Consider the following 12,540-nt stretch of genomic DNA (forward strand, 5'->3'; position numbering starts at 1 on the left):
ACCCCAATAGCCTAATTTCTAATCTTGTCGCTCCTAGTATGGGCACACATCCATCTTAGCATTCTCATTTCAGCAACTTTCATTTTTTGAACGTGAGATACCTTAACTGGCCAACACTCCGCCCCATATAACATAGCCGGTTTAACCACCACTTTGTAGAACTTGCCCTTAAGTTGTGGTGGCACCTTCTTGTCACATAGCACACTGGAAGCGAGCCTCCATTTCATCCATCCTGCCCCAATATGATGTGTGACATCGTCGTTAATCTCCCCGCTGCCTTGCATAATAGAACCAAGGTACTTGAAACTACTTTTCTTTAGGATGGCCTAGTCACCAAGCCTAACTTCAGTTCTAACCTCTTGAGGTGTATCACTGAACTTGCACTCTAAGTACTCTGTCTTGGTCCTACTCAGCTTGAACCTTTTAGACTCCAAGGTCTGTCTCCAATCCTCCAGCTTAGCCTTAACTCCGCTACGAGTCTCATCGATCAAGACTATGTCGTCTGCGAAAAGCATACACCATGGCACCTCACATTTAATTTGTCGCGTCAATCAATCCATCACCAAGGCAAATTAAAACGGACTAAGGGCTGATTCTTGATGTAGTCCCATCACCATTAGAAAGTGCTCTGAGTCGCCTCCGACTGTCCTTACCCTAGTTTTGGCACCCTCATACATGTCCTTGATCACCCTAATGTACGCCACCGATTTATCTTTAGCCTCCAGACATCTCCACAGTATCTTTCGTTGAACTTTATCGTACGCCTTTTCTAGGTCAACGAATACCATATGCAAGTCCCTCTTCCTCTCCCTATACTACTACACCAGTCTCCTCATAAGATGGATGGCTTCTATAGTCGAGCTTCTCGGCATGAATCCAAACTGGTTCTCTGAAATAGACACTCCTCTCCTCACCCTCATCTCCACTACTCTTTCCCACACTTTCATAGTATGGCTTAGAAGCTTGATACCTCTATAGTTGTCGCAGCTCTGGATATCCCCTTGTTCTTGTATAAGGGAATCATTACGCTCGACCTCCGTTCTTCGGGCATCGTTGTCGTCTTAAAGATGACATTAAATAGCATAGTTAGCCAATCCAAACCTACCGAGCTCGCGCTCTTCCAAAATTCCACAGGAACCTCGTCAGGTCCGATCGCTCTTTCCCAGTGCATACTACGAACAATACCCTTAACCTCCTCAACCTTAATACTCTCGCAAATCCCAAAATCGTGACGCCTCCCTGTATGTTCCAAATCTCCCAACACAATCTCTTTGCCCCCTTCTTCATTCAATAGTTTATGGAAGTAGGACTGTCATCTCTGTTTAATGTGGGTCTCGTCTACCAATACTTTGCCGAACCTTGGATATTGTTAAGACATAAAAAAGCTCGAACCCCAAACAGAGCTGCTAATTGGGATGGCAAACGGGGCGAACAGTTCGGGGGCAATCCGCATAAATTTGTAGACTCAAACCCATCCGGCTCCGCATATCTATTGTTTTTACGAATTATTACATAAAAAAGTTTTTTTAGATTAATAATGATTTTTTTTAAGATATTTTTTTATCACAACATATTTACTTTAATTAATAACTAAAACCACTCTGTTACTCTCTTTTTCTCTTTCTCTTTCTCTTCCTCTCTCTTTTAAAAATAATAATTAATTATTCTAATTTAAATAATATTTAAATATTTGAAATTCATATATAATACTTATAATAATTTTTGTATTAAACATATTTTAATTATATATTCACCATATTTTAATTATAATATATTGCATTCAAAATCTGTTATAATTATTTTTTATTTTTTTTCTTATTAACGGAATATATTATTGTATTAAAAATATTTTAAGGAAAAAAAGGCTCAAATAAATCATCTAACTTTGAGAAAAGGCTCATTTATGTCATCCGTTAAAAGTTTGGGTCATCATCTATGCGATTGTCGTTTGATAAAAGGCTCATCTATGTCATTACTTTTTAACTCCGATTTTGCAAAACCACCTAAACAACTTTTAACACTTTTCTATTGAGGTTTTGAATCAAATATTTTTTTTTTTGCTTCTTCTACATGAAAAATAGAGAGAAAGAAAAATCAGACAAAAAAAGAGAAGAAGGAGAGAGTGCGGGGGAGAAAGAGAAAGAGAGAGAAAGGGAAAAATGGAAAAAGAAAGGAAAAAGGAAAGAGAGAAAGGAGCAGAAGAAAGAGAAAAATATTTTTTTATTATTTTATTTTTTTGAATAAAAAAATACTATTATTTTTAATAAAATTAAAATATGTATTAAAATTCGTAATTAATATTATATATACTATATTATTTAGATAAATGACCCTTGTTTTTATGCTACTTGCAGTTTCTCAAATGTAGGCTTTATTTTTCTCATTTCTGAAGGTATCATGAGATTTGTTGACTACAGGCTACTTAGCTTGAAAAATTTACCTTGCACTTGGGGGCACGTAACATAGCATTTCCAAAAGAACTCACAGACGTTTAATTTGGGGCTTTGGAAATGGGAATGGGTCTTATTCTGGTTATATTCCAAAGATTAATTCTGAAACTTCTTTCGTCCATTTGATATTCTTCAAAGGAAAGCATAGGTCTCGGTTCAAAGTCGCTGGGAATGTGAGAAAAATTTCTGTTATTAGGAGCGCGACCTGAGATATAAATTTTACAATTTGTGAAATTGTGGATCCGTAGTTAATGGAGCTTCAATATAAATGTTGAACATGTGTGGAAGATGAAACAAAAGAAGTAAAAATTACAAGTTCCAATTTCCATAGTGCGGTTGAAAACAATGATTCGTATAGTGACTTTACCATTTTATCCTTATTAATTGATAGAGTTTTAAATATATTTACTCACTATATTTTTTAAAAATATTAACTCAATATTAATAAATTGAGAGTATAGTAAAAAAAATTATCCTTTCTTAATTTGTCAAAATTATCAATTAAAAAAAAATTAAATTAAAAAATATTTGATAAATAAATAAAAAAGCAAAGAGTATCGTCCCGTTAAGCAAATCAACGTGGTATAATTATTTTATACACAAAAAGAAACATTCATGTATGTGTGTGTCCAGCACGCTCACGCTCTCCACGAGAGATCAGAATTTTGTTTGCATTAATTTTCTGTGAAATTTCATAAAATTTGAAAAAATAGGACTTTTGTTAGTTGGTGTACTTTGTCAGAAGGTGGAAGGATTATTTTTCTTTCTTAGATCAGATTCTTTTCGTTCTCTATTATTTGTTAGAATGCGCTGCAAATATTTTTTATATCCTGTTTGAAAAATTATCATTAGTATAATTGAATGTAATTATATTAAGACATATTTAAGTCAGCAGGTAATTAACTATAATTAACAGATGTAATTACGCTCTCCAATTCAGAGGGGATAGGTTGTAAATTACTGATAATTATACGATGTAATTATAGATTATTTTTTAATTTCTTTCTTTTAGTTCTTTTTTTTTTTCGTTCTAACTTTTTATTATTACTAATACTTCCTAAAATATATTTTTTATTTAATATTATTTATATTTCATTTCCTTCTCATTCTCAATGTTTACTTTACGTGACTTTATGCAATTTTTTATATTATCTATTTTTTATTTTTTTATTTTTTTCATTAGCATAATTTTCTGAAATTTTTTTAATCAATGTGCGGATAAGTCGAAGCCGAAAACGTCAAATATTTGGCTTCAAAGAGAAGCATCACCTGTATTATGTCACAAAGTTATTGATTATCTTCAGAATAAGTGATCCAACATAGTTATTTTATTTAGTTTATCAGTCTCATATTCTCTGTGGAAATTAAGAAAAATTAATACTACCAAGTTTAGATTATAATAATATCCACAATGATTTATATGTAATTCAAATCTGTCGACCATTAGAGAACAACCTAATATATGTAAACGCATTTTTGATTATTCCCTTATACGCATATTATATTGCTGATGCAACGCGCATTGTTTAATACAATTATTATTCACTGAAATTACTAGGAAATCCCATGACCGACTTTGGCTATACACTCCAATAAAAAAGGAACCAAAAATGATGACTTGTTTTGTTATTTTATGTAATCGTAAGAAACTTGATTTCCTTTTCACCACATTTTCCTTCGAATTTTCCACAAAGACTAGACTTGTTTAAACTGTCTCTCTATATAGACACACAAAATTCGTCTCTACACCATCCCATGATTTAATATTAATTCCAAACAAGAATTAATTAGCTTCAAAAGAAAACACACAAGTTTGAGAAATGGAGAACATTTTTTCAATATCAGCAATTAGTCCTTCATTATTGGGCAAGAAAATAGCTGATGATCTCAATCAATTTTTTTTTATCATATTAAGGTGTACCATTCTCAGCATCCTAAGCACATTTCAAGATTTATATTCTTGTTTTTTTTTTACTCTCCGAGCACTAGTTCTATTCTTCGTCACTCTCCGAAAGGCGTTGACTCGAGGTGATCATGATAATAATCCTCCTGATGTTAAGAATTCATCAAACACCTTGAAAAATTGTGGACATGATGAAAATCGCGATATTTTTGAGGTAGTAATTATGGATAAACTAATTAGTTTATGCAATTCAAATGGGAATAAAATTGAGGATAAAACAGAGTTGGCTGAGGTTTCGAGTTTATTTGAGGAAGTAGAACCTAGTTTTGAAGAAATTAAGGAAGCTTTCGATGTGTTTGATGAAAATGGAGATGGATATATTGATGCAAGTGAGTTAATGAAATTAATTTGGAGAATGGGTTTCTCCGAATTTTCGATGAAGGATTGTAAGAAGATGATTATAGCCTTTGATGAAAACAGAGATGGAAGAATTGATTTTCATGAATTTTTGAAGCTCATGGAACAGAGCTTTCGGGATCCTGAGAAGAGTTAGACTGAGTTTTTTTTATTTTTATTTTTATACCTTACTTCTATTAAGTACTACTACTACTACTATCATAAAGTATCCATACCAAAAGGTGTAAATCCATTAACAATGTTGTCATGTACGCAATTTATTTACGATAATAAAAATTAACGAAACAGAAAAATTACAAATTTTATCCTTTTCAGTTCAATGTGGATCACATTGGAACTGATGTTAAATCTTAGGGGATATAATAGAACCTTCAAAATCTGCAAACATCAATTTATACATTCAATTAGTGGTGTACATGAATCGGGTTGGTTTGAATTTTTTAAATATCAAATCAAATTATTTGTGTCGAGCACTGTTTCTGGCTTTCTGCCCCTAGCCTCGCTAGCCCGTCCTTCCATCAACCCCAGCTTCGGCGATCCTCCCTTTTCCAACAAGAAGAGAGGAACGACGGTAGTTACCATTTTTTCCGGCGAACAATATAAGGGAAAAGAGCAGATCCGCCGCCGACGCCTTGAGTCTCGTCCCAGATCCTCTGAAAAGGCTCTACTTCTTTTTCTTCTCTTCTCTTCTTCTTCGTCTTCTTCTTTAGTGTTGTTTTGCAGGTATAACTGACCTCCAGGTTGACGTCAAGATTACATCATTAAGGATAAAACGTCAATTGATTTCTGGGTCTTGAAGATTTCAAGAGAAACTATTGATATACTGTTGGGCTCTAGCTTGCTGGGTTTGTGTTAAGAACCGGCAGGCTATCATCGGATTTTGTTCGCTACTGCTTGGATGGAAACACAACTGGTCAGATCGGTCCACACCGCAAAATTCATTTTTGGCGGTAATCAGGTTCTTTCAGACTGGAGTTGGTACCTCCGGTTTCCATATATTTTATCTTTTTCATATCTATTCTTTGTTCATACACTTGTAGTTATATTTTGCTGACTTTAGACCTGTGAATAATCTATTTGAATAATTTATTAGTCCACACACATTTTCTTGGCTTTGGATAGTGATGGTAGACTAGGGTCATGTTCTTGCTTGGGGACGGGAATGGGGACAGCGCCGAGGGTAAGGCGGGGTAAGTGGGTTAAAGTAGCGTCTAAACTGAGAGTAGGTTCTTGGAACATTGGGACGTTAACGGGAAAATCCATAGAGCTAGTTAAAATTCTAAAGAAAAGGAAGATTAATATAGCTTGTGTCCAACAGACAAATGGGTAGGCTCTACAGCTAAGGAGGTAGACGGGTATAAGCTTTGGTTCTCTGGTAGATCGAAGTATAGGAATGGGATAGGCATTTTAGTAGACAGTGATTTAAAGACCAGGTGGTGGAGGTTAGGAGAGTTACTGATAGGATGATGTCGATTAAGGTGGTCGTTGAACGGATCACGTTGAACATTATTAGTGTTTATGCATCGCAAGAGAACTTAAGTGAGGAGGATAAGAGGCGTTTTTTAGAGGATTTGGATGAGTTAGTGGGAGGCATACCGCATACGAGAAGCTTTTCGTGGGAGAAAATTTCAATGGGCACATTGGGTCTATTTCAGGAGGGTATGATGATGTGCATGAAGGCTTTGGCTTCGGGGACAGAAATGGAGGAAGAGTTTCACTTTTGGATTTCGCAAGAGCTTTTGGGTTGGTGATAGCCAATTCGAGTTTTCCTAAGAAGGAGGACCACTTGATAACCTTTCGTAGTTCGGTGGCTAAGACTCAGATAGATTATCTATTCCTTAGAAAGAATGATAAAGGTCTGTGCAAAGACTGTAAGATTATTCCGATCGACAACCTTACAACCCGACATAAACTCTTGTTGATTGATTTAGGGATCAAGATGACGAGGAAGAAAAGGGTAGGGGATGACCGACCTAGGATCACATGGATGACTAGGCTATTTAATGTCATCCTTAAGACGACAATGATGTCCGAAGAACGGAGGTCTAGCGTAATGATCCCCTTATACAAGAACAATGGGATATCTAGAGTTGCGACAACTATAGAGGTATCAAGCTTCTAAGCCATACTATGAAAGTATAGGAAAGAGTGGCGGAGATGAGGGTGAGGAGAGGAGTGTCTATTTGAGAGAATCAGTTTGGATCCATGCCGAGACGCTCGACTATAGAAGCCATCCATCTTATGAGGAGACTGGTGGAGTAGTATAGGGAGAGAAAGAGGGACTTGCATATGGTATTCGTTGACCTAGAAAAGGCGTACGATAAAGTTCCACGAGAGATACTATGGAGATGTTTGGAGGCTAAATGTGTACCTGTGGTATACATTAGGGTGATCAAGGACATGTATGAGGGTGCCAAAACTAGGGTAAGGACAGTCGGAGGCGACTCAGAGCACTTTCCAGTTGTGATGGGGTTGCATCAAGGATCAGCTCTTAGTCCATTTTTATTTGCATTGGTGATGGATGGATTGACGCGACAAATTCAAGGTGAGGTGCCATGGTGTATGCTTTTCGCGGACGACATAGTCTTGATCGATGAGATTCGTAGCGGAGTTAACTCTAAGTTGGAGGATTGGAGACAGACCTTGGAGTCTAAAGGATTTAAGCTGAGTAGGACCAAGACAAGGTAATTAGAGTTCAAGTTCAGTGAGACACCTCAGGAGATGACACTGAAGTTAGGCTTGGTGACCAGGCCACCCTAAAGAAAAGTAGTTTCAAGTACCTTGGGTCTATTATGCAAGGCACCGGGGAGATTGACGATGATGTCACATATCGTATTGGGGCAGGGTGGATGAAATTGAGGCTCGCTTCCAGAGTGCTATGTGACAAGAATGTGCTACCACAACTTAAAGGCAAGTTCTAAAAAGTGGTGGTTAGACCAGCTATGTTGTATGGAGTAGAGTGATGGCCAGTTAAGCTCTCTCACGTTCAAAAGATAAAAGTTGCCGAGATGAGAATGTTGAGATGGATGTGTGGGCACACGAGGAGCGACAAGATTAGAAATGAGGCTATTCAAGACAAGGTAGGAGTGGCCTCTATGAAAGACAAGATGCGGGAAATACGGCTGAGATGGTTTGGGCACGTGAAGAAGAGAAACACAGATGCCCCAGTGCGGAGGTGTGAAAGGTTGGCCATGGATGGTTTTAGAAGAGGTAGGGGTAAGCCGAAGAAATATTGGGGAGAGGTGATTAGACAAGACAGAACTCAGTTACAACTTACCGAGGACATGACCTTAGATAAGAGGGTGTGGAGGACCCACATTATTGTAGAAGTCTAGTTCATAGTCTCGTTATTCTTCATTTTTAGTAGGCGTATTAGCGCACTATAATTCCTTGTGGTCTGATTTCTATTATAATCTATTACTTTATGTACTTTGATTGCTCTATTTTATCTGGCTTGCTTTTTGTATTTGCTTAGCTTTGAACTTCTTATCCTTATCTGACTTCGTTTATGATTTTACTGAGCCGAGGGTCTTTCGGAAACAGCCGTCCTACCTTGGTATGAGTTAGGTCTGCGTACATTTTACCCTCCCTAGACCCCACGTGTGGGTTTTCACTGGGTTGTTGTTGTTGTTGTTGAGTTTTTATATGGGAAAATTACTAAAATAAACAAACATATACCAGTTAATTAGTTAACATATCTATAGTTTAGCTAATTTATAATTTGCCACTAACATTTAATGTTAATTACGGTTCGAGTTTATATAATTCGCAAGTTTGTATAATTCAAAATTTGTATAACTTTTACATAATGTAATTTTGTCTAATATAATTTGTATAACTGTTTAAAAGTTCAGATGTTTGTGTTTGTATAAATTTGTTACTTCGAGTTTATACAAAAAATATTTCAATTATACAAACGTACCTGCGAATTATACAAACGAGACAACTTAAACTATAGCTACAACCCATAAATATGCACACTATAGCTAAGGAGCCTAATTAAGTTTATTATACTGGTTATTTGCGTAATTTCTCTTTTTTAAATTTATAAATCAAATCAAACTAATAAGGTATACGGTATAATAATCCAAGGAATAAAATGCAGAATTATTTTATTCCGTGTTTGGCTGGTGGTATTAGGCAGTCCTGAAATTATTTATCCATTATTTATATCTTAGTGATGAGATAACTTCGTCACAGATTGAAGACTTCAATAACAAAAAAGATCCTTTGAAAATAGAATATTTTACTACATGGTAGAATAACTTATCTCGAGATAATTAATCCCGAAACAACTTGTTCCCACCAAACGATCCTATTATTGGACTATTCGAAATTCTATATCAAATTTTAAATAATATTGTTAAAAGATAAAAACTATGAAAAAAATATAAGAAATATTTATAAATTATTAAAATATTTTTTTTATGGATTAAATAATTTTAAAAAATTATATATATGATGTCGGGTTGATTTGATTTCGGGTTGACTTTTTAAATTTAAAACCAAATCAACCCAATATGTTGGATTTTTTCTTCAATACCAAATCAAGTCAAATTAAATTACTAGTCGAATTTTTTTACTCAATTTTACTTGATTTACGATTTGGTGAGATTTTTGGTTGTGTTTTGTTCACCCCTACTGATCCGATTATTGTTGTACGTATATAATTTCACACGTCTCTCGTTTATATTATTAAACTGAGATATCTTGTTCATCTGATATATATCTCAAGTGTCACAAGAAAAGTGTAAATCCTAAAATTGCAAATGTTTTACCCCGAAGTGGACTTTGCAGTGCTAATTATAGTTAGTCAACTGTCAAGCCCAAGGGTGTATAGGACACCGAGTGTGAACCAAAAAAAAAAAGTATAATTTTTAATAACAATTCGTTTGTCTAACATCGTCATGTACACAGTTTATTTACGCATTTTTGTTGCCAAAGAGTCTAGACAAATAGACCTTGGAGCTGGAGGGCAGACTTGGTTTTTTGACTTAGCTTTTTAGAATTTTCCAATCAAATGTCATATAAAGACTTTTTCAGTACTGTAGCAATTTGAGATCCTCAAGTAAGATTTTGTCTGTATACTAATGTTTTTCTTTATCCTCTTCGGTCGGTGGAAAAGTGATTAGTTTATAGACGGAATCTTCACTAATTAGGTTTGTTTGGTAGGCAAGAAAATGAATGATTTTTTTTATTTATTTTTTAATATTTGAAAAGTAAATAATATTATTTTAAAAATATTTAAATACGCAAAATTTACTGGTGGAATGGGTGAGGAATTGGGGTTAGGAGGTGGTGAGGGTGGGATGATCAATTCCCAACATCATGCCTATGGGCTATTGTAAGGCACATGAGGGTTGGGTGACTCGGATCGAACATGGCTCTTGTTTGGGGTACTTAGTTAAGAAATAGAATTATGTCTTTCCTATCGGCTATAATTTTTACCGTGATGATAATGGCTTGTTTTAACACATTTGAAGTTCGACTAATTAAAATTCGCACCACATAAAGCCCATTTGATAGAAGCGCTCCCGATTTTTTCTTTCGAAGAACTTAAGTAGACTCGAACTTTGTCAAAGTGTGGAAGTTTCTTCTCATCCCTCAAATCTTTTTAAATCACAATTTCTTGGTCCCTGCTTTTAACATGTCACTACCATTACGAAATGGCTAAAATTGCAAACGTCAACTGCTTAGCATTTTGCTGGTGTCACATAAAATTGTTACAAGTCTTCGGTCTTTATTTTATACTCATTGTTATCTAATAATAGGACAATATAAAACGCCTCTGCATTTATCAAAATCAAATCAAATAGTATAACAAATCAGCAAAATTCTTCAAGAAATCTTCTAATTTACCAACCACTGATCGATTCAATGGCAGACATAATTTCAGATGTGTTTGATGCAAACGAAGATTTTCGCGCACTCATAGTATCAGACGACGACGAGTGCGCGGAGGAACTCCAGTTCCAAGAGGTTCTTGCAGCCTCTTTAGGAATCTTCCATCTTCACATGTCATCAACAGAAATCCAAGAATCCCCTGAATCATCCCATGTTTTTTGTGACATCTGTATGGAGAAAAAAGTTACAAATGAAATGCTCAAACTCGAAAATTGCCCTGATCACTCATTCTGTTCTGATTGCATAGGCCAATATGTCCAGTCCAAGATTCAAGACCGCATTTTCCATGTAACTTGCCCTGGTTTGAAATGTCGAGCAACAATTGAACCTGTTTCTTGTAAATCAATCATCCCAGAAGATGTATTCGAAAAATGGGAAGGGGGGTTGAGTGAGTCAACTCTTCTTGATTGCGAGAAATTTTATTGTCCTTATAAAGATTGTTCGGAGCTGCTGATTTATGATCAAGATCAAGACTTAATCGAGTGTATATGTCCTGTATGCCAAAGGTTGCTCTGCGCGGCTTGTGGAGTCCCTTGGCATAGAGGGCTTGATTGTGACAAGTTCCAAAAGGATGAAAAAAACAGAGAAGATGACTTAAAGGTTGAGGAACTTGCTAACAACTCCAAATGGATGAATTGCCCTCACTGCAAACATCTTGTGCAGAAGGCTGATGGTTGTATACACATAACCTGCTGGTTAGTTAATTTCTTCTTTGACTTTTATAGGGTGGTGTGACCTGGTGGGAGGTTTAATTTCCTTTATAAGTTGTATTAACTTAACTAATCAATGTGTTTACATATGATTTTTTTTTAATCTATATTGTGGATTCAGGTGTGGATCTGAATTTTGCTATGTATGCGGAGAAACATGGAGTGAAAGCCATTGGAGTTGTCAGATTAGTGAATGATACTGGATAGCCTCTAAAGAAGTCCTATTTATTTGCTGAATAGATAGGTATATGAAAATTATGACTATGCTTAACGATACAAAAGGGAGAAGGAATGCTTAACGATATCGGATTGCCTCTAAATACCAATTCAGATGCTGGATGTTTGTTATCCACTAGACTTTTTATGTTTGTTTGCTTGGTATCATATGCTGGATGTTTGTTATCCACTAGACTTTAATTTAGTGTTGGGTCCAAAATCCTGGCATTCACCTTTTGTTTTTATAAGATGCTTGAATCGGAGACCGAATAGCTAAAAGACGGAGGGGGGATTTTGCAATTTGTTTAGAAAAAATGATCCTATAAATATTTTGTGTTTTATTTTAAAATTTCACATGTATAAAAATAAAGGGAAATTTATCAAAACAACAATATTTTAGCATTAAATGGGACTCTATAGTTATAATTTGCTTAATTATGGATAATAGCAAAATATTAGGGAGGAGGGAGAAGAGAGGTGAGCGATGGGAGAGAGTGGAGAAAGTGTATTTTTTCGCTGTTTGGAGAAAAAAATTCAAAAAAAATTGATTTGTATCAAAATGAATACATATTAACAGTAGAGAAGCGAGTGAGATCGAGAGAGGGAGGAAAGAGGATTGTATTTTTTATTTATTTTGCATTGTATTCTGTATTTATTTGTATCAATTGTATTTAAAATACCACAAATTGTATTTGTATTTATTTTGTATTGTATTCTGTATTTATTTTATATCAATTGTATTCGAAATACAATGAATACAATTGCATTCATCCTCTCTTTGATTGGATACAAATACATTTGACAGAGAGGATGAATGCCTATTGTATTCGTATGAATACAAATACAATTTATACAAAAAAATATAAAATATAATTTTTTTGAATACAATTAAAATAAAATACAAAACTCTCACTTATATTTATTGAATATAATTCATACA

The 12,540-nt window shown here is 35.0% G+C and overlaps 2 protein-coding genes across 2 annotated transcripts; both read left to right on the top strand.

Annotated features, from left to right (window-relative positions):
* The first annotated feature begins 4,184 nt into the window (after positions 1 to 4,184).
* LOC129895623 (probable calcium-binding protein CML46) lies at positions 4,185 to 5,019 on the top strand. Its single transcript, XM_055971352.1, has one exon. The coding sequence runs from the start codon at positions 4,271 to 4,273 to the stop codon at positions 4,904 to 4,906; it is 636 nt and encodes a 211-aa protein (XP_055827327.1). The 5' UTR covers positions 4,185 to 4,270; the 3' UTR covers positions 4,907 to 5,019.
* A 5,398-nt stretch (positions 5,020 to 10,417) lies between these two features.
* LOC129896732 (E3 ubiquitin-protein ligase RSL1-like) lies at positions 10,418 to 11,927 on the top strand. The gene is made up of 2 exons (XM_055972692.1): positions 10,418 to 11,369; positions 11,506 to 11,927. Exons 1-2 carry the CDS (start codon positions 10,648 to 10,650, stop codon positions 11,579 to 11,581), a joined length of 798 nt encoding a protein of 265 aa, XP_055828667.1. The 5' UTR covers positions 10,418 to 10,647; the 3' UTR covers positions 11,582 to 11,927.
* The last annotated feature ends 613 nt before the right edge of the window (positions 11,928 to 12,540 follow it).

This window comes from Solanum dulcamara, chromosome 7 (genome assembly GCF_947179165.1).
Source record: "Solanum dulcamara chromosome 7, daSolDulc1.2, whole genome shotgun sequence".
NCBI classification, from domain to species: domain Eukaryota; kingdom Viridiplantae; phylum Streptophyta; class Magnoliopsida; order Solanales; family Solanaceae; genus Solanum; species Solanum dulcamara.

Excerpts from the sequence above, each read along its gene's own strand:
- LOC129895623 (XM_055971352.1), top strand. The coding sequence starts at position 4,271 with ATGGAGAACATTTTTTCAATATCAGCAATTAGTCCTTCATTATTGGGC.
- LOC129896732 (XM_055972692.1), top strand. The coding sequence starts at position 10,648 with ATGGCAGACATAATTTCAGATGTGTTTGATGCAAACGAAGATTTTCGC. Across the intron at positions 11,370-11,505 it reads TGTATACACATAACCTGCTG|GTGTGGATCTGAATTTTGCT; the intron begins GTTAGTTAATTT and ends TTGTGGATTCAG.